We start from the raw sequence: 20,144 nt of genomic DNA, 5'->3' as shown, positions 1-20,144 counted from the left end.
TGACACAGTGGAGATCCAGCATGCTCAGAGGTACAACGGAAGTGGTAGGAACCTAAAGATTCTTTATTGACTTTTTCTAACCCTTTTCCCAGGAGGCAGCGTGGGCCCAAGAGTCAGCTGCAAAAATGCAAAGGCTCTTCAACACTCTTTAGGGGGCTGAGCTCATCTGCCAGGACCATCATGTCAGTAATCAGGGTATCCAACAGCCCGTAGACCTGAAAGAACGGGACAGACATCAGAAGCGAAGGGCTCGCTCACTTTGCAGAAGGCACCAATGTATCGGCCTTGCAAAAAGAGAAAATACGGAGAGGAATGCCAAAGTTGTACAGTGAATTGCTGCGTGTAATTGCTTTTTAGATCTGGAGTGGGCCTGGGCTCAGACCCAATTCTGTGTTGGTTTTCCAGAAGCCAACTCTCCTTCCTGTAAGATCATAGATCTACACGCTGAAGCTTCCAAAACCGAGTCTGAGCCTTCTGCTGCAGCTGGACCACACAGCCTAAGAAAACTGACTCTTAGTACCATAGAATCAAAGAAGGGATTATACCCCGAGTCCCCAGAGCCCTATAAATACTTTCTAGACCCCATCAGCCATCAGAAAACTCAGTGATGTCACAGGCAGCAGTAAACAGAACTGGTCAAATGAGACCCTAGGGTGGTCCCACAATGTACAGTAATGTAAGCTCAGGTCCACAATGCTTTATCTGTGAAAGACGAAGTATCCCTGTTAGATAGGATGACATAGTGAATGTGGTTTTGTAGATCTCCCCACACCTCAGAAAAACTGCAGTAAAAAAAGTCCAAGATGGCCTGGGGGCATCTCTGCAGGCCTGCTGCTGAAGATCAGATCCTGATGAAATCTTCTCAACAGACGGACACATGTCCTTCCAATGTACATCGCCCCCTCTAGAGCTCGCCTAAAATTCCATTCCCGTGTGAGTGCTGGGAAATCTGGGGACCTTTAAGAGGTCTTTGAGTCGTGAGGAGCCCACCCTCGCAGAGCAAAAGAGTCCTAGCTCCTCCTTTTGTGCACCTTCCACACGAGGCCAGCTGCCCTTCTGCTTTGGGTCATGAGTGAAGCAGCAAGTGTCCTCTCTCCTTCCCTCTCTCCCTCTCCCTCTCCCCGCTCCCATGCCCTACTCCTGGGCTTTGTGGCCTGCAGAGCCTAAAACCAAATCAGCTTTTCTTATAGCAACAGAAAGAGGACTAAGGCACCTACAAGGTGTTCTCCCAAGAAATGCGCCTGCCAGGGTGGACCTGTGGGGAGGTGGGGGGAGGCAGCTCTGGAAAGGGAAGGGTCTCCTTCCTGTTGTGTTCCTGAGAGTCTATTTATCAAAGGTCGGCAAGAGGCACCCTAAGTCCCATCATATCAAGCCCAGTGAGAAATTCTGCATGACTTCTGGGGTCACTCAGAGAAAACTCCAAGGCCTCACACGGGGCAGCAAAGTCCTTCTTGCCCACCGGCCCTGTCTGTAGCTTCGCTTCCTAACCACTTTGCTGGCCCACTCCTCTTCCGCACCAGCTGCTTCCTCTGCCTAAGGCAACCTTCCTTGGCCTGCCTTCATTTCTCTCTGGTATTTTTTTTTTTTGGTAGGTAAAAGCAGGTGCTCCTCAGTGGAATAAAGGGAATGAAAGATGCAGGTGTGAGGATGGGGAGGTGTGCGGTCCCCTCTTTCCTTCACCTCAGTATGCAACCTCTGGGTATATTTCTCCATGACCAGGGGGTCTATGGGCTCCTGGGAAGGGACCGTGCTGTCAGTGGTCGGATCTTCTGAGGAGAGCCTGTCCCGGCTTGCAGACTTCACCACTTTCTTGTCATCCTTCGTCTTCTGTTTCTTGCTGTTCAGGCGGTCCTGCATGAAGAAATGGAGACCCCATAACCTCGACAGCTTCTGAGGGAGGTATGATGTTCTCTCCAGAGGCTCTCCTGGAGCCGCTCCAAGAGTTCTCCCCAGTCCCATCCAGGGTGCAGACCACACCTGCACATACCTCTTTCCCTGGCGTCTTGGCCCCCTTTTTTTCCTCTTTGTCTCTGATACCTGGTACCTTCTTCTCCTGGGCTGCCCCTTTCCGCTCCTCCTTTCCAACTTTACCGACTGCCACCTTTGCTTCTGTGGCTGGAGGGGACTTATGACCTAAGAGGGGGAAAGTGGGAGACATACCGAAGGCCCCCTATGGCCTGGCCTACACCACAGGCTTATGCCAAGGTGAGCTGGAAAACAGGCTCAGTAGGCAGAGAGCAGAGAGGGCTGGGGGGGGGCTTCCTTGAGCCCTCCACGTGACCTTATGGAACAAGACTGTGTGACAAGAGCAAGAGACAGTTCAATCCCAGCTCCAATATTTTTAAACTCCCAGTGACTCAATGTGCTAAACAAGGGGCTCCACTGATGTGAGCCTCAAATCCTGGCAACAGATACAAAGATGGATGAGCCCCACATCTATGGACTCCATCACATACCTACCATAAGGGGATAAACAGCCAAGGTCCTGCTGCCGTCAGGGCAGAGGACTGAGGAAGACCACAGAGAGGTGAGACCCTACAATGTCTGACCTTGCTCTTCTGGGACGTCCAAATAAACCGTCTCCTTCTCAGGCAGGCCCAAAAGAGCCCTTAGCCATAGCGACTGGCTTACCAGGCTGTCAATCACATCTCGCCACAGCTGCAAACTGGAGGAAAAGACACCTTGAAGGAAGGCCAGCAGGCTTCACCTGTCCTTGAACCTTCAGAGGCTCGGCTGCCTCCCTTTTAGGACTCCAACGAGGGAAACTACCAGGAAAATGCCACGTTACCAAGCAGCCAACCCTCCCTGACACTCTGCAAGTGTTCACGTTGGAATTTGGCTTCCCTGTGGCGGCAAACAAGAGATTAGGTCTAGGACTAGTGTTAAGAAGCCCGGGTGAACTCAGTCTTGCTCCAGAGTCTAAATTCCAGCTTGGAGCAATGGCTAGACTCAGGCTCCACAGGAAGAGCTGGGCCTTGCACAAGATTCCCGGTATGAAGTTCCCGGGGACTGTGTCCTATGGAAACCCAGCCACTTAAGTCTACCCAGGCAATGGCAGGTTGGCTACAGAGTGAAACTTGTGAGGTTCCCTCTCTCTTCAAGTGTCTTCTGCCCCTCCCCCCATTCTTCTGCTCCTTGAGAAAGAACAAGACAAGGGGAAGAGGGAGGGGCAAACTTTTTGTTCTGCTGTGACTGCTCCCCAGAGAAGCCACAGGCAGCTGTGGGGCTGCTGTGGCAGGTTCCAGAGGGTGAGACGGTTGCCGCATTTCTTAGCATCGGAGCTGAAGGGAAACCTAGCCTCCTGGATTCTGGAACTACCTTCCCAGGCTCTAGGGAAGGAGACCTGGGGTGGTCCCCTCGAGGATACCTACCACATCTGGTGCAGGATGTCAGACTGCAATGGCTTCTGCTCCTGGCATAGCTCCACAGCTGCCTTGTTGAGCCGGATGAGGCCATCCTCTCTCTGGGCCTCCTCAGGGAAGGTCAGCACTGCCTGGTTAGGGTCATGGACACCATTGGTAACCATTCTGGACCAGAACTCCAAGGGTCCCTGTGTTCTCTAGCAATGGGCCTGGTTACACAGAACAGGGCCCCAAAACTAGAAGCTATGGAAGACGCTTCCATATGGGAGCCCGACACCTCCCGCAAAAATCTGTTCCCATGAACATCACTCTTCAAGGCTTTCACAGAATCTTCTTATTTAAAAAAAAAATAGTTTTGACTCAAGAGACTGTTTTTTTCTGGGCCCTCAGGTTTCATCTATGTGCTCATAGGGAAAGGGAGGTTGCTGGAGCCTCCCCAGCTGGTTCCAGAAAGGAGCAACATACTCAGGGGCTTTCTCCACCAACCCCTCAGAGCCTTGGGGGTACCTTTCTGAAGTCCTCCATGCAGAGGTTCCACTTGGGCGGGGGAAGGCTTTCCAGCTCCCAGGGGCTCCTGGTAGGCTCCAGGTCAGGGCTCTCCTCCACAAGAATCTCCTCCATGATGCTCTTCCGTGGAAAACTCTTGGTGCCAGTCTTCTGAGGGAGGAAGGGCTCTTGGAGTTCTCTGAGGCTATCCATCTCCTGCCTCGAGAGCAGCTGAGGGGCCTCCATTACCGGGCTCCCGCTGCTCACCAGGTGATGGGGGTCTCCCTGGGACTTCTTCATAAACATTAACGGCATCGGAGCAGGCTGCACTCTGGAGTTGAGGGGATCCTCCTGACCTGCCTCGGCCTCCTCAGTCTTCAGGGGCAGGCTGGAGTACTGCTGCCACAGCTCCTGCAGGTCTTGGATCACCTGATGCTGGTAATGCAACTGCAGCCAAGAAGAGGGACACACACACACACACACACACACATGCACACGCGTTTGGGCCTTCCAAGACAGGCGAGGTTTAAAGGAAGAATTATATGCTGTTCTGGTCTTACTAAGCATCCGCCCACTTGTGAACTATTTTGGGGTACACTCTTTAACATCTCCAGGCCTTCATTTCCCGTATTTACATCCTGTAAGGATGTAAACCGCACTCGTTATCTCTTAGGAGTGCCATGAGGAGGTGCGTTTCTTGGGGAAGACGCTGGGCACGTGGAAGGGTTTACTATGACAGTCACCCAGAGCGCACAGGGCCAACCCATACCCGAGGGTTCCTGTAGTGGAACAAGTCTTCTTCGGTGAGGTAGGCATCCACGGGGGACGGCGGACGCTCTGGAGTCGAGCTGCCCCTCAGTAACTCCTGCAGCACCCTCTGTGCGATGGTGACAGCCTCGTGGGCAGCCAGCTTACTCTGGGGAAAGAAAGATGGCACAGGATGGCAGCCTAGGCTCTCCACTGCCCGTGTATCCTCAAAGAGAAAGTCAGAACACTCTAGAGTCAAGTCTGAGTCCCTGCCTGGGTGTCAGTCATTCTGGCTTACACAGAGACCTGTTATTATTTCGAGACTCAAAAATCTCCAGGTCTCTCCAAACATCTGTGTTCACCTCACAAAGGTAAAAGGCATCCGGCAGAGGCCAGTCCCGGAGGAGAGCCACTCCGGCACAGGACTGGACCCTCCAGTAGCCCCACTGGAAGAAGGGGGAGAGACAGAGTGGACAGTCAGGGCGCTGGTGAGGATGGCAGTGAACTTGGCTCCAGCCTGGCCACACGGTGAGTGTCACAGAAACCCTGCAGAAGGGTATCTCTCCATACACAGGTCCTCAAGTCAGCAAATACAGTGAACTTGGCCTTTATCAAAGTTACAATCTGATTGGCATGAACCAAGTCCCAGCCCGAAGCAGGCAGCTGTGTGTAGGGAGGGCGCGGCATAAAAACCCAACTTTCCACAGAATCCCACGAAGCAGGGCACAAGGGAGCGGCACTGAGACCCAACAGGGACAAACAGCCCCCAGCGCTCACCTTACACTCCCCAGGGAGGCTAATAATGGAGAAGGGGACCGGGGCTGATTATTTAAATCATCCTCTCAGGGTTGGAAGTCTTGCCAAAGCAACCTCAATCCACTGCAGCCTCACAGCCCCAGTGGGAAAAGCTAGGGACTCCACACGCACGTTCCCCTGTGAAGTCTGGATCTCAGGGATTCATCTTGTTCCCTTCTAACTCAGGTCTGCAAGGAAGGGTCACTTGTTGTCCCGCCCTAGCCCGCCCTCCCATCTTCTACATCATAAAGGTATGATTTCCTAAGCAAGAGGAATTATCTGTCATGTGGTGAGAAAGATCACCTCCCAGGATAGGACAAATAAAGACCCCTGGAGGCACCCCTGAGTGATCCACGTACTGTCCCCGTGGCTGAGGTTCTAAGTCTTCTTACCTCCAACAACTTCCTCTCCTCCATAAAAAGGTCCTGGGTCAGTGAGATAGCGTGGAGAGTGACCTGAAGGACAGCACCTCCCAGGAGGGTAGGATGAGTCCCAAATTCCCAAGATTCCCTGAAGATGCCAGCATTCAGAGACTTGAAGAAGAAGGTAAAGTGTTTGGTTTCCCCGGGCAGGATCACACCTGAGGGAGACAGAGGCAGAGGCTGTGGTGGCGGAGCCAGCCGAGCCATCAACCTGTGTGTAGAAAACACACTGCAGCCCAGCCCGCCCACATCTGGTCACCAGCCATCCCCAGAGGATATGTGACATTGTTACAGCGGGGAAAGCTCCAGTCAGTCAGGGGGACAGTTGGTCATCCTGGCCCCAGGTCTGTGCTCCCGGAGTTCTCTCGTGTGCTTGCAAACCACACACTTAGTGAGAGAAATGGGAGGGTCAAGGCAGAAGGAGGGGTCAGACTGGTAGGTACTAACTGAACACCTGAGTATCGCAGTCATTGAGGCCAATGGGGAGCTGGTAAGGAGGGTAGCTTCCGGGTACCTTCCCGGTTGTTAAAGTAAAATCTCTGTGTCCTGTTTCTCTTTAGGTCTTGGAAAAAATCCGTACGGGGCCGCCGTCGCCAGTCATACCAAATGGCCACAGTGCCGTTATTGACCACGGTCAGTTCTGAAGACGTTTTCTCCCCTTCAAGGGTCTCAAATGTCAGGCGGACAGCAATTCCAATGTTTTTCTGTGGGAGGGAGTGGGTACAAGCACTGTCTTGTACACACATGTACATGCATATATTGAGGTCTTGCCCTACAGTGACCAATTCATCCCTGTTTCCTCTGACTCCTCTGAAAGTCCAGGGTTCACACTGGTCCCCTGGGCTTGGTCACCCTGAGTGCTGTCAACCCTTACACTGGTAATTGCCTCTGAGGTTATCACTAACACTAAGAAGGGAAGTATTCTTACACCTGGAATTCTTTTCTGCTCCTAAGGATCTGAAGAATGTTCTAGAACTGGTCTTGGGGAGGTGACTCAGAGGTTAGTCTGCAGGTCCAAAGACTGGAGATTGGATCTCCAGAAGCCAGGTTGAGTGTGACAGCCTGCCTGTGATCCCAGCACACAGGAGGTAATGACAGAGTCCCCAGAGCAAGCTGGCTAGCCAGACTCACCTAATCATTAGCTCTAGGTTCAGTCAAAGCCCCTGCCTTAGTACACAGGTGGAAAGCAAGAGGGGAAGGCACTCCGTGTCAGCCTCAGGCCTACACACATATGTTCACACAAGGGATGTGCACTGTGCCCACACATGGGTTCACACATATTTGGACATGCACATGTATGCAAGCCTGCATACATACCACACACACACACGTACATATATAAAACTATATTATTATTATTAATTATCCTAAAACCTCCATCTAACCCTATCTATGTAAAAGAGTTTATTTGCCTGCTTGAGGATGAGGTAAAAACTAGGTATTATCAATGATACACATGCACTCTGTCTCCCCTCTCCCCAGACAGGGTTTCTTTGTATAGCTTTGGCTGTCCCAAAACTAGCTCTGTAGACCAGTGTGGCCTCGATCTCACAGAGATCCGCCTGCCTCTGCCTCCTGGGTGCTGGGATTTAAGGTGTGCCCCACCAGCAGCAGCCTTCCTAGCCTTGTGATCTCATTTTTGTTTCAGTTAGTGCTGCTGTTACCATTTTCAGGCATGCAGAATGTGCAATCAAATAAAAGCACATATAGAAACCGTGTGGACTCCTTGTGACTGTCACGGTCACCTTGGGGCCTGATCCATCAGGGAAGCCCTTCCTGCAAGTGCACAAGGCTGAAAGGGCAGTTCACCTTGTCGTCTGGATTACTGCCTCTGATCCAGCAAGCTGGCTTCCCACAGAACAGCAGGGAAGGGCCGAGAATCGGCATGGGGACCATGTCAGAGAAGTTGGTCAGTGAGTCTCTGTAAGAAAAACCCATTATTTCTTTTCCCGAAGGCTGAGCCCTCACGCCACTTGGAACTGTGGACACAGTCATCAGGAAATCTAGAGTCTCCATCAGCCTTGCAAGGGTCTCTTCAAGTCTCTCTCCAGGGCCATTCCCTGTTAATAGCTGTGGAGGGCTCTGTGGGTGAGGACATTTAAGTAGCACAGTAATATATGGGCATTCCCCCACTAGGATCCAGCTGTGGGGAAGGAGACGATGGCAGCAGACAGCTGGCAGACGTGCTGGAATGGCTTAGAGGAAGGGAGGCAGCTACTGGCAGGACTGGGATAAGGTCACTCTGATTTTGATTTCTAACACTGGCGGATGTCAGGGCAAGCATGCTCTCCAGCTGCCTCTCTCCCCAGGGCTCAAACTCACAGGAACATAGTGTCTTCAGAGGAACTCTTCAGGCTCTTCTCACAGGGTGAGTGCTCTTCCACTGTGACAGATGAGAAGGGCTTCCCATGGCCCACCACCTCCAGGCCATCGATATCCTAAGAGGAGCAGAGAGAGGCAGTGTGAACTGCTTGGCAGTTATCACCTGAAACACCTCAGGACAGGGTATGAAGGCATTAGCAACCTGCTGGCTAAAGTCCAGATCCGCCATGATGTTCTGTAGCTCCTTGCGTCGGTAGACCAGAAACAGACTCCGGTCCCAGGTGTAACGGTACCACGCATCCTTCTGCGCGGGTAATCCTAGCATAGAGATGGAAGACCGTCAGCACAGGCTGCCAACATGCCTGCTTCCTACCCTTTGCCCAGGGGTCCTGAGAACACCCATCCCGACAGCACTCCTGAGAAGAATTGGGGGGTAAATACATCTTCCGTGGGGGCAACTCTACTTCAGTTCTCTGGTCCTATATGTCCTTAGCAACCCTATACAGGAATCCCACAAAATAAGCTGCCAAATAGACAAATCTTTTGGCTTGCGGTAACAACTCCAACTACTTTCTCTTGAGTCTTAGCAAGAAACCAGAAACCCTTAACATATATAATGTCCCTTTGAACCCCCTCACAATGCTTATGATAGAAGATCAAGGACAGTGGGAGCCAAACACCTCATACAAATTCAGAAAGCTGGGGTGTGAATCTGTGCAGGTTGACGGGCTCTAAAACATGGCGACCCCACGGAAGTACACTACATACAAACCACGGATGCAAGCCGTGTGTGTGTGTGTGTGTGTGTGTGTGTGTGTGTGTGTGTGACTTCAGATTTTCTATATGCATGTTGAAAAGGTAAATCTGGCCAAACTCTAAGTGAGATTCATTTTAACACAGTTTAGTTAACCCCATATATGAAGACTATTATGCAATAAATATAGAAATGACTACTAAAATACTGGTTTTTGTTTGTTTGTTTGTTTGTTTGTTTTCAAACTGGTCTACACGGACATGTTTTTCCATGCAGACTAATCACATTCCAGGGACGCAACAGTTGCATGCGGCTGGTGAAAGCCCAGGACCCTAACTATCCTGCCTCCCTTACCACGTCTATCAGTTTCACTGAGGCCAGAACTGGATCCCAGGTAGAGTCTGGGACTTGCTCAAAGCCAACCGAACCAGGACTTGGGCCAGAGTCATACTGACCATCACCATATACTGCCTGGCCTCCCGCACCAGGCACGAGAAGTTTATGGGTTGGGGCCCTGTTCCTCACCAGTCTCCACTTGGATGGAGTGGGGCTTCCTGATGTGTGTGATGGGTTCCACCAGACCACGCTGGGTTTTTGTTTTTGTCATGAGAAGACCTGTCACCTCATCTCCCAGGTACTCCAATGGACTCCAGAACCAATTAGCTGCCTTGAAACCCTGAAAAGGAAGGACAGAGTAGTGAGGTCACCTCTGTACCTCAGGCAGAGGCTGGTGGGGGCATCCACTGGGACCCAATGGCAGAAGAGTGGGCATTTAACAACTTTCTTGTTTTCAAGATACCAGGAGATGGGGCGAGCTGATCCCAACCCAGGCACTCACTGATGTGCACAGCACAGTGCTTTGTCCTTGGTTAGACTACATATATATTAAAAACCTTTAGGAGACAAACATTAAGGCTCTTATGATAAACTGACGACCAGGGACCACCACAGGCTAAATTATTCAGCCCCCAAATATGAAATATAACACAATAAAGATCCCAAGGGCTTAACAATGCTTGGTAATGGACAGGCTGTTTTCTCCCCAGCCGTGTAACTGGAGACAAGTTGGCACCAGTTCCCATGTCTCTCTCCTCCCCTCCCTCTCTTCATCTCTTCTCCCCTACCTCTCTCTTCCTCCCTCTCTCCTCCCCTCCCTCTTCTCCTCTCTCCTCCCCTCCCTCTTTCCCCCTTCCTCTCTCTTCCCCTCTCTCCTCTCCTCCCTCTCTCCCCCTCCCTCTTTCCCCCTTCCTCTCTCCTCCCCTCTCTCCTCCCCTCCCTCTTCTCCTCTCTCCTCCCCTCCCTCTTTCCCCCTTCCTCTCTCTTCCCCTCTCTCCCCCTCCCTCTCTCCTCCCCTCCCTCTTTCCCCTTTCTTCTCTCCTCCCCTCCCTCTTTCCCCCTTCCTCTCTCCTCCCCTCTCTCCTCCCCTCCCTCTCCCCCTCTCTCCTGCCCTCCCTCCTGCCCTCTCTCTGTACTCTCTGTACAACCCACTTTTCCATCATGCTGGGTTGGAAGTGCACGGTCAATGAGCTCCTTCTCCTCTTGAATCCTTCTGTAGCTCTCGCCAGTGTGCATCAGCAGCTCACTCGTGGGCTTCTTCAGATGCTCTTAAAGAGGGAGAAGGAAGAATGTTACCGCTGCACCCAGACAGAAAGCACAGGTTCTGGCGCTATGAACCGGGTGGTCCACTTTTGGGCTCATTTCAGGACCCACGGAGGCCTGAGAACCCAAAGCTCTCAATAGTGATAGCACAAATGCTAGTCGGTGTGAGTCCCGGTTGCGGAAGGGTGGGGGAGAAGACACAGAAGAGCCCCTGCACCAGATGGAGGCCTGGCAGGCCCCTGGCAGCTTAGCTCACCACTAAGGACTTGCTGTTGCTTCTTCCACAAGGCAATGTGCCGTCGCCAGTTCTTTAGGAAGTTGTGCTGAAGACGTGGAGCCCATGGAGGTCTCTTCTCTTCCTTTGGGGCCTTTGGCTTCGGCTCTTCTTTAGCTGAGATGAGGGTCATCAAACAGGGCTGGGTGTGGATCAGCTTAGCCAGCTGGAATGAATAAGTAGGGAAGGGAGTTCTGACCTGGGCCAGGTCCTGGCTTCTGCCCTGCTCTAAGAATCACTCCTCTTTAGGACCGTAGGGTGGCAAGGGACAGAAAACAAACCAGGGGACCCGGGGAGCGCTGCCAGTGTCCTCTGCCCAGAAAGGACAGCATCCTTTAGGATGACTTCCTCCAGGATCCACTGATGACTTCCTCCAGGATCACTGAGCCAATAGAAGTGAAGAATCTGAGCTAGAGGAGTGCTATGTGACAGGAAGGTAGCACAGGGGACAGTGGAGGACATCTCCCTCCAGAATCCATTCTCCAGAAATGGGAAATGAGGAGCTGGGCCCAGAGCTGCTAGCTACCTTGTGAGGTTCAGTTTATCCAGACCCAGGTTCTCACAAGGCAAGTTCTCAATTCCTTTCAGTAAACCCCCACTTCAGCCAGAGGTGATTTCGATGGGCAACTGGCTTCTGTAACTTACAACTACTTCCCAAAGGATACCTTATCATCTAGGCCCAGAGGCTGACCTGTATCACTCGAACCCTACCCATGTACCCCCATCTCCACAAATGCCCTTTTGACTCTGCAGGGGAGCAAATGGCTTTGCCAAATTCTCTTGATCCCAGAGCTCTGTGGGAGCAAACCTGGGTGTTCCCTCGAGCAACTGCAATTCTTTTAAAGTCCTGAAGACTCCCCAAGATCTGGTGAGGCAGGATCTGATCACTGCTTAAGTAGTTGTCACCCGGACCTGGGAAGGAAAGAGGGATGGAGAAACAGAAGCTGTGAACTACCCACAGAGCGACTGTTTCACAGAGAGTGGGCCTTCCAACACCCACCAGAGAATGCAAGGCCTAGCGAAGCCATACCAGAGTAGTCCAGGGGCTTCGTGGCGGCATCGGGATGAGCGGGGTGTGCCACCAAGTGGTAGACCTTCCGGCTAGAATCCTTTGGTTTGAGCTTACGGATGATAAATTTCTGTGTAATGACAGGCTTCCCTTCTATTTCTGCAAGCCGAGGAACGTGTTGCTAAAAAAGAAACAAAGCCAAAGAAAATGCTACCTGGGAAGAGGAGGAGGAACATACACACACACACACACATACACACACACACACACACACATACACACACACACACACCAGTTCTTGATAGAATTCCTGAGACTGCTTCCCCAACTCCATCCATACTTCATGACCTGGAAATGCCTGTGACAGACCTGAGCAGGGAAAATGACACCTGGCATGTCCAGACAGACTATGTAAGGGTGACTGCCAGATAAGGGGAAAGGCTGAAGATCAGCAGCCTTGTGCTCATTTCTAACTATGCTGTTAGAACTTACTGGCCCGTCGGCAGAATGGGTGTGATGCCACAAGGTACCTCACTATTTTGTGGCTCTACTAGAATCTCAAAATTTGAAAACCTAACTTCCTGTAATTTCCTCCAGATACTAAAGTAAAATAAATTGTATTTGATGGCTTTTTTTTTTCTTTCATGGAATTGGTGACTCCTTGGGATCAGAAAGCCAGTGGAGGGATGGATCATGACAGTGACTGGATGTTCTAAGAGATCCCTGGCCTTTCCACCTTACCTTCTTCAAGTCTTCCTTCTTAATGGCCAAGGCAAGAATGTCATCTCCTTGTAAGACATTGCTGACAGGCTCAGGCTCTTCCTGAATGGGGGGAGTGGGCTGTTCGGCTGCCTTTGCCCGCTTCTTTTCTGGAGAGAAGCAAAGAGATATGTGCCAAGAGCACTCTGCATATATTCATACAGAAATAAACTCAGTGGTAGAGTGCTTGCCTAGCAAGCATGTGCAGGTTAGTGAGGTCCTGGGTTCACCCTCACACCACAGGTTCAAGGCTAGCCTTGGGCTCATAAGGATCCACCTGCTTCTAAGTGCTAGACTTAAATTGGGCACCACTGGGCTTGGCCCTTTTCATTTTTACCTTATTTTATTTTATTATTTATTTATTTTGAGACAGGGTTTCTCTGTGTAGCTCTGGCTGTCCTGAACCCCCTCTGTAGATCAGGCTGGCCTCAAACTCACGGAGATTTGCCTGCCCCTGCCTCCTGAGTGCTAAAATTAAAGGCATGCGACACCACTATCCTGTTAACTTTGATTTTTTTTGAGATAAGGTTTCATATAACCCTGGCTGCCCTTGAATTCACCATGTAGCCCAGGATAACCCTGGTGGTCCTACTAACTCCCCCTTTCAAGCACTGAGGTTACAGGTGCAAGCCACCACATGCAGCGGCTTGGCATTGGGCTTCTTTTTCTCTTTTTGAGACAGAGTTTTGCTGTGTTGTCCTGGTTGGCCTGAAATTTGCTATAGCGACTAGGATGGCCTTGAACTTAACAGAAATCCACCTGCCTCTGCCACCAAGACAGTTCTGACCAGTGTCGTAAGACCTGCTATCTGGCGCTTGTTTTTCTTGAAGAGAACCCAGGTTCCAATTACTAACACCCGTATGCCAATTCAAAACCATTTGTAACACCAAACACACCAATCCCAGGGGGTCTGATAGCCCCTTCTGACCATCATGTGCTTTTTTTTTTTTTTTTTTAGAAAGAAACCTTTAATGCTAGCACTTGAGAGGCTGAGGCAGGAGGATTTCTGTGTTTCAGGCCAGTCTGCTCTATATAGGGAGATCAGGCCAACCAGAGCTACTTGCTGAGGTCTAGGAAGACAGAGTTTGAGATGAGAACAGATTCAGGGGACAAAATGGCCAGGTGGACTGAACGTGGGACACTAGTCTGGCACGCAGGGGCCCCCAACCCAGGGATGGCTGGGGGAGCTTTAAGAAAGAGGTGATTTTCCTACTGAGAGCAAAGGAGGAAAAGAAGCCCAACAACAACAAAATTCCAGAAGGAACTGTGTGAAGAGGCCTGGAGGCCAGAGAAGAGGGAGAACCCCCTGGAACTCTGAAATCACTGGAGTGGTGTGAGAGGGGGTGGGAAGAAGAAAGGCAGGAGGAAATAGGAGTCCAGCCACGGAGGGCTTAGTGATCCATACAAGGGATTTCAGCCTATCCTGAGGACAGGGGCAGGCAGGGCCAGAGATAGCCTAGGGGGTCAAGACTGAAGACAAGATTATTTAAGGGTCTAACTCAGCCTGAAATGATAGACGCCACTCGTGGCCCACGCAACTGCACAAAAGTTCAGGGACCAGAGTTTATGCCACTTGAGTGACAGCCAGAGGCCCTCTGATCAGGACGCATTCTGTCTACCTCCAGAGAGGTGGCTTAACTCTTTCAGATGTACACCTTGCTTCTCTCGTTGGTGATTTCATCTTTTCCTCCCCCTGGTTGAGAAGGGTTTGATGTAAACATCTATACAAAAATATCAAAGGGACCTAAACTCAGCCGTCAGGACGTTCGGAACAACATTTTGGTTTTATCCAGCGCTTCGGGTGTTTAGAACAACATTGGAGTTTTATCTAGCGCCTCTCAAAGTGTTCTAATCTGTGGTACCAGGACCACACCAAGGCAGGGGCTTTGGTTTACACAATCAAACTGGTTTGTTTGTTTGTTTGTTTTAAAGGAAATGTCCACATTGCAGGTGGGTTTTTTTTTTTTAATCATTCCAAACATAACTCTAAGTCCATCTCCTCCACAGGCGAAGTAGCTCAGGGTCTCTGCACAAAGTGTACACACACAGACACACGCAGAGCTGAGCAGTCTGACCCCATTTCAGTCTGATCTTCCACCACACCAGGAGACGCTGCCTTGGGTTTTGATGTTTAGCTTTCTTTTCTTTTCTTTTTTTTCCCCCTGGAGACAGGGTTTCTCTGTGGAGCCCTGGCTTTCCTGGAACTCGCTCTGTAGAACAGAGACCCACCTGCCTCTGCCGGGAGAAAGTCGTGTGCCACCACCCTGCACAAGTTTTCTTTCTGAGAGAGGATCTTCCTATTGAAGCCCAGGCGGGCCTGGAATTTGCCATCTTCCTGCCTCAGCTGCCTGAATGCTGAGATTATTGGCCCCCATCACAACGGGCTTGGGTTCTGATTTTGAATTCTCTGCCCTTCTATACAAACATCAAAGCAGGTGGGTACCCGCGAGGGAGCTGCGGTCAGCTGAAGAACCGCTGTCAGAAGCATTTCCGTATTATTTATGTTTCCCAGGGCGTTTGTTTCTTCTATCCATCACCGTGCCTGCGCTACACCTTCCCTAGGAATAGGCCTTTCGCTGATGAGTATAGAATTGCAGGTAGATACTGTAAACACAAACCTTCAACACTGCTGATGACTTCTGGGGCCCAAGATCCCACCACGCTCAGCTAGCAAAACAGACCCTGATGGGTTGAGGCTGATGCAGCCCTGGAAAGCTCTGGTCTGAGGTTTGAACTATCTTGAGTGCCTTACAATAAACGCTGCCACTCTGCGCAATTGGGGGATGGTACGTGCTCTGGTTAACTAAACATTCATTAAACTAATATACGCATTTTAAAGTGAAGTCCATCTTAGAGAGTATCCACCAAGTACCTACTTTTGTTGTTCTGTTTTCTTTTTGAGACAGGGACTTCTTCTAGCCCAGGCTGACTTGGAACTCACTATTTAGCCCAGGTTTGCCTCACAATCATGGCAATTCTCCTGCCTCAGTTTTCTCAGGGCTGATTTTACAAGTGTGAGCTACTAGGCCTGGCTAACCAAACACCTTCTATGTGCTACAAAGGACAAAGGGGGTAATAGACAAGGCATTAGTTCAGGTCCTCTTGAAGGAAACACACAGTGATCTTAATGTGAATGAAAAAGCACGCCAATAGGCTTGATTAGCCATTCAGAGAGCAACTATGCCAGTTGCAGAGTTGAAGGCCCCAAAGAAGGTTCAAGGAACAGCTGCAAGGACAGCTATCCGGCCCGGAAGAGCTGGAAGGGCACAAACGCTTTGCAGAGGTGGACCTGCAAACGCCGTATTCCAGGTAAGGCCATGGTAGGAGCAAGGCTGGATGACACGGAAAGCTTGCTGGGGAGGCAGGGCTGCTGATCGGGATGAGGGACATCAGCATGGTGGCTTTGGGGCCTTATCCCAAAACAAACCAACAATGGCAAAGGTGCTCCGTGACTATTCGCTGGTGAACTGAACTGGATAGTAAATGGCGTCCAGATCAGGGGTCTGACCCCTGGTACAGGATTGTGGAATGCTGACAGTGACATGTCAGAATGATCCGTCCAGCGACAGAGAGACAGACAGACTGGAGGCAAACGAGGCAGGAGGGACCAGTCCGCAGGCTGGTGGCAGTTCTGGTATTCTGGAGATCTGGAGAACCACACAGGGTGGAGGTGCGTCACCGCTGAACTTGAGGCCCGTGAGCTTCATTCTGGAAACCCAAGATGAGCGGGGCTGTTGGTCAGCCAGAGGGCTGCCAGTTCTCTGTCCTGACAGGGGTCAGAGACAAGCCTCTTTGAATAGGACAGTTGGGCAATACCTCTGCTAAGGCAAGAGGAGTTGCCGAGGGCGTCAGGAAGAAGGGACCCGTAGAGGGGACAGATGAAGGGATCTGATTTTTCCTTTCTACTTCTTGCACAAATGTTGTCATTCTTCCTCAGTGTTGTTGAAAGCTTTTGGGAAGCTGACTTCAGGGTTGAGCTGAGGGAACCAAGCCAGGACCTGTCCCTCCCAGAGCAGAGTTGTCTTTGTAGTTAGAAGGGGCACCTGGTGCTTCTGGTAGCTTAGCAACAAGGCCAAGGAGAGCCACAGGACTCGGTTCAGGTTTCTAAATAGGTCCCCAGTCACATTTGCTTGCCTTTACGCTCACGAATCAGAGACCCCAGAGACACACAGCACACACACTCCAAGGTCACACTTGTGGACTGGACATACTGAGGAGGTGGGCGGGCTACATTGGAGGCTTCTGAGAAAGTTCAGGAGAAAGGGACCTTGGCTGTTAAACACTGTTTCTTTTTTCCTCTCCTCACTGTGGTACATGTTCTTAACTCAAAGACTATTTAACAAATCGAAGCCTTCCCTTATTAAAAACAAACACACGATGAAAAGAAATCCTTCCTTGATCTGTTTACAGCAGAAAGTTCAAATCTGATTAAGGTCACTCTGAAAGTAGGTGAGCACGAGGCAGTGGCTAGGAGAGCCCTTGGCTGCCCTTGGGAAAGGAAACCGAATTTTTTCCCCCTCTCTCTCCTTCTCTCTTAACTATTAAAAGTATGTCATGAAACAGCACTAGCTTTTTATACTAGGAAGAAACATAAAAGAAAGACAAATCAAAAAAAAAAAGCCCACTAGGGTCTTTTTAGTTCTCTGGGCCTCCCAGGGGACTCTTACTGACTCTTGGCCTGCCCCCCCCTTCACAGTTTGCTACACCAGGCCTAGGAAGCTGGGTTCCCTCAGGGCCTGCAAGGTCACACAACAAGACTTTCGGACTTTGCATGGGAAGTCCTTTTATGGTCTGGCTCCTGCCCACCTGCATGGAGTCCTCTGGTTCCTGTGTTCATTGATCCATGAATTCACACTGCTCTCCACACCCAGAGAAGCAAAACCTTCCTTTTTTTAGGTGTCTTCTCCTTTGATCTACCATACAAGCTGTGGACATCAGAAAACCCTTTCCTCTAAGTCTACCAGCCAAGGCCTAACTCAAAAGCTCCGAGGGTCCTGAATTCCTATAGGCATCCATTTCTGCATTTATAAGTCTTTTGGTATTCCTCTGGGTCTTCGCTTGATTGTATTTCTGGAGGACTGGAGTCACACAATGTCCACACACGACAGACCTCAGTAAATGAAAACAGGGTGAGGGGATAGTACCAGAGAGTTGCTTAGCACACACAGGGCCCCTGCATTCCATTCCCAGCAGGACATTTTTAAAAAGGGAGTGGGTTGCAAACAGTCATAGAAACATTCATGGTGCTAGCCCATGTTAGCCTGGATATCTGTCATGAGGCTGGAAAGGCCGAGTGGTAGGAAATAAATGGCACTTTGAAACCAGTAGAGTTAGGGTTTTTGCTGTCGTTTTCACTGGTGGATTTTCCCCCAGCATGACTATTTAGGTGACCCCTGCCTCAATTCCCAAGAATCTCATCAAGCGCTCGCTAGTTCTTAGGCAACTCACCCAAACCAGGAAGCCTGTCCCCTGCCCCACCCTAAGATATAATTTGAGTTGAGTCAGTCCACCTCCCACTGACCCCAGAAGTCTCTGTTAGTCCCTCACTTGCCGTATCACCAAAACTGAATTCCAGAGCGCTGTGTCTCCCTCCTTCGTCTGTGTCCTGTACCCCATGGTCTCAGTGACCCTCCCTCGAATTTGTAGTGTCCTAACCCCAGCCCAAGCATCCCTGTAGGGTTTTCCTGAGCACCCAAGGCCTCCAGCGCCAACCTTTGATAATCTCTGCGGCCTCCAAGAACCTGCTGGTTGGAATTTTGACACGAGATTCCTTCTTAAGGGCCTTCATGGTGCCGCCCCCAGGTTACCAGCTTGGCCCTGCGCGTCCGGCCGCCAAGGTGCCTGCGCAGCGCGGCACCCCCTGCGACCCCGCCCGCAAGCGGCCGCCGCAGCGTCCATAGCAACCAGCGCCCCGCGCGGGGGCGCGCACCCACCGATCAACTTGGGCGGGGACAGCTTGTCATTAGACTTCTTCATCAGGATGCGACCCCGCGCGCCACGAGCGGCTCCTCAGGCTCGCTCGCAGACCCGGAGAATGCCCTGGTCAGACTCTTGACGTCACAGGAGGCGCTAGAGAGTTCCAAGGCGTCACCGACTGGTTAGGACAGAGTATGGCTGCAGTAGCTGGCAAAAACAAAGTGGCTGGAATGGGGACAGTAGTAATTTGGCTGCCCTGTGCGATCCCCTACCCAGACTCCCCCAGATGCTCCCGCCCTGAACCATCACTTGCTGGCCGGCCTTCAAGCTTCCCTGCCCCTGTCATCTGCCCGGCCCACGCAGTAGCCATGGGGACTTCACTTCCTAGGACAGCCTAACTTTTTCCATACTTGGGATCTTTGCATACAGATGTTGCCTTTGGTTCCTAAGTGAAGATGTACTTTCCTGTTACCTCAAATTAATCTCTCTCTCTCTCTCTCCCTCCCCCGCCCCATCCCCTCTATCTCTTTCCATTTCTATTTTTGGTTTTTCGAAACAGGGTTTCTCACGTAGCCCTGGCTGTCCTGGAACTTGCTCTGTAGACCAGGCTGGCCTTGAACTCCTACCTCTTGGCCACTGCCCGGCTTCCAAATTTCTACGTGTATCTGTTTTTTGTTTTTTTTTTTTTAAGAAAGAAAAAAGAAAAAAAAAAAAACCCCAGAGCTCTAATGCATTCTGGAATTACCTGGTTTGCTTCTGAGGTTGGACCCCTCACAAGGGCCAGGACTTTACTGCAAGCTCATCTAGATCTTGCACCCCATGACTGACGCATGCTCCAAGGGCAGCCCTCCTGCTCCCCTATACTCCCACAGAGTCTTCCAGGGACACCGGGGGCACTTAGGATACACCAGGTAAATGCTCTGTGACCTGGGCCCTGCAGGAGCAGGCTCTGGGATGCAGACAAGAGTGAAAGGCCGTAAGGGGCCTAGGTAATACGTGCTGGTGAGATTTCCTTCCTCTGTAGGAACTGTGTAGTCCACAAACAAAAGGAGGAGTAACAGAGAAGGAAGAGCTTCTAGCCGCAAACACAGGCTCATCCCCAGTGACCGTTATGACAAGGAAGTCTCATGGGTTTTTTCTTTTTCCTCGAGAACAGCCTGGTCTACAAGAGCTAGTTCCAGGACAGGCTCCAAAACCACAGAGAAATCCTGTCTCAAAAAACCAAAAATAAAATAAAATAAAATAAAGACATGATTTCTTTAACCCATGTTATGCTTAAACTTAGTCCTACAGCAAAGGATCCTGATGCTTCTGTCTTCCCACAAACGCGGAGACCACAGATGTGCTGGATCTCCAAGTGTGGGTAAAGGTGGTTTTGTGTTCCAACACCGGCGGAGATTGAACCCAGGGCCTTGCTGCACCCTAGGCAAGGGTTCTGTCACTGACCTATACCCATGTGGTTTTCCACGGGAAGGCATGTAGGTACCAGACAGGTAGTCATTTCAATTATGAAATGTTTAAGAAAACAGCTCTTTTGGAATGTGCTGGGCTCTCCATCTTCGGCTCATGGTGGTGAGAGCTGTAGAGCAGAGGATCTAAAGAAGACACAACTCCCTACTGGGAAGGTTAAAGCACGAAGATCAAAAGTTCAAGGTCACCCTCCACTACATAGAAGATATTAGATCTGCATGGGCTAAAA

General features: G+C 50.8%; 1 protein-coding gene across 1 annotated transcript; it reads right to left on the bottom strand.

Annotated features, from left to right (window-relative positions):
- Positions 1 to 80: 80 nt before the first annotated feature.
- LOC121456827 (MYCBP associated protein) lies at positions 81 to 18,552 on the bottom strand. Its single transcript, XM_041665304.1, has 19 exons — positions 18,463 to 18,552; positions 12,512 to 12,639; positions 11,792 to 11,951; positions 11,570 to 11,673; positions 10,744 to 10,927; positions 10,377 to 10,492; positions 9,414 to 9,555; positions 8,337 to 8,452; positions 8,135 to 8,250; positions 7,622 to 7,733; positions 6,327 to 6,516; positions 5,783 to 5,970; positions 4,618 to 4,764; positions 3,870 to 4,295; positions 3,372 to 3,493; positions 2,550 to 2,665; positions 1,988 to 2,133; positions 1,681 to 1,851; positions 81 to 215 (listed from the first exon to the last, which is right to left on the bottom strand). The coding sequence occupies exons 1-19, from the start codon at positions 18,503 to 18,505 to the stop codon at positions 114 to 116; spliced, it is 2,829 nt and encodes a 942-aa protein (XP_041521238.1). The 5' UTR covers positions 18,506 to 18,552; the 3' UTR covers positions 81 to 113.
- Positions 18,553 to 20,144: the final 1,592 nt, after the last annotated feature.

This window comes from Microtus oregoni, unplaced genomic scaffold, assembly GCF_018167655.1.
Source record: "Microtus oregoni isolate MIOR12 unplaced genomic scaffold, Mior012 000015F_ref0000493, whole genome shotgun sequence".
In the NCBI taxonomy this organism is placed as follows: domain Eukaryota; kingdom Metazoa; phylum Chordata; class Mammalia; order Rodentia; family Cricetidae; genus Microtus; species Microtus oregoni.
Note: the sequence above shows the minus strand (reverse complement) of the source record. Positions and strands in the feature narration are given on the sequence as shown.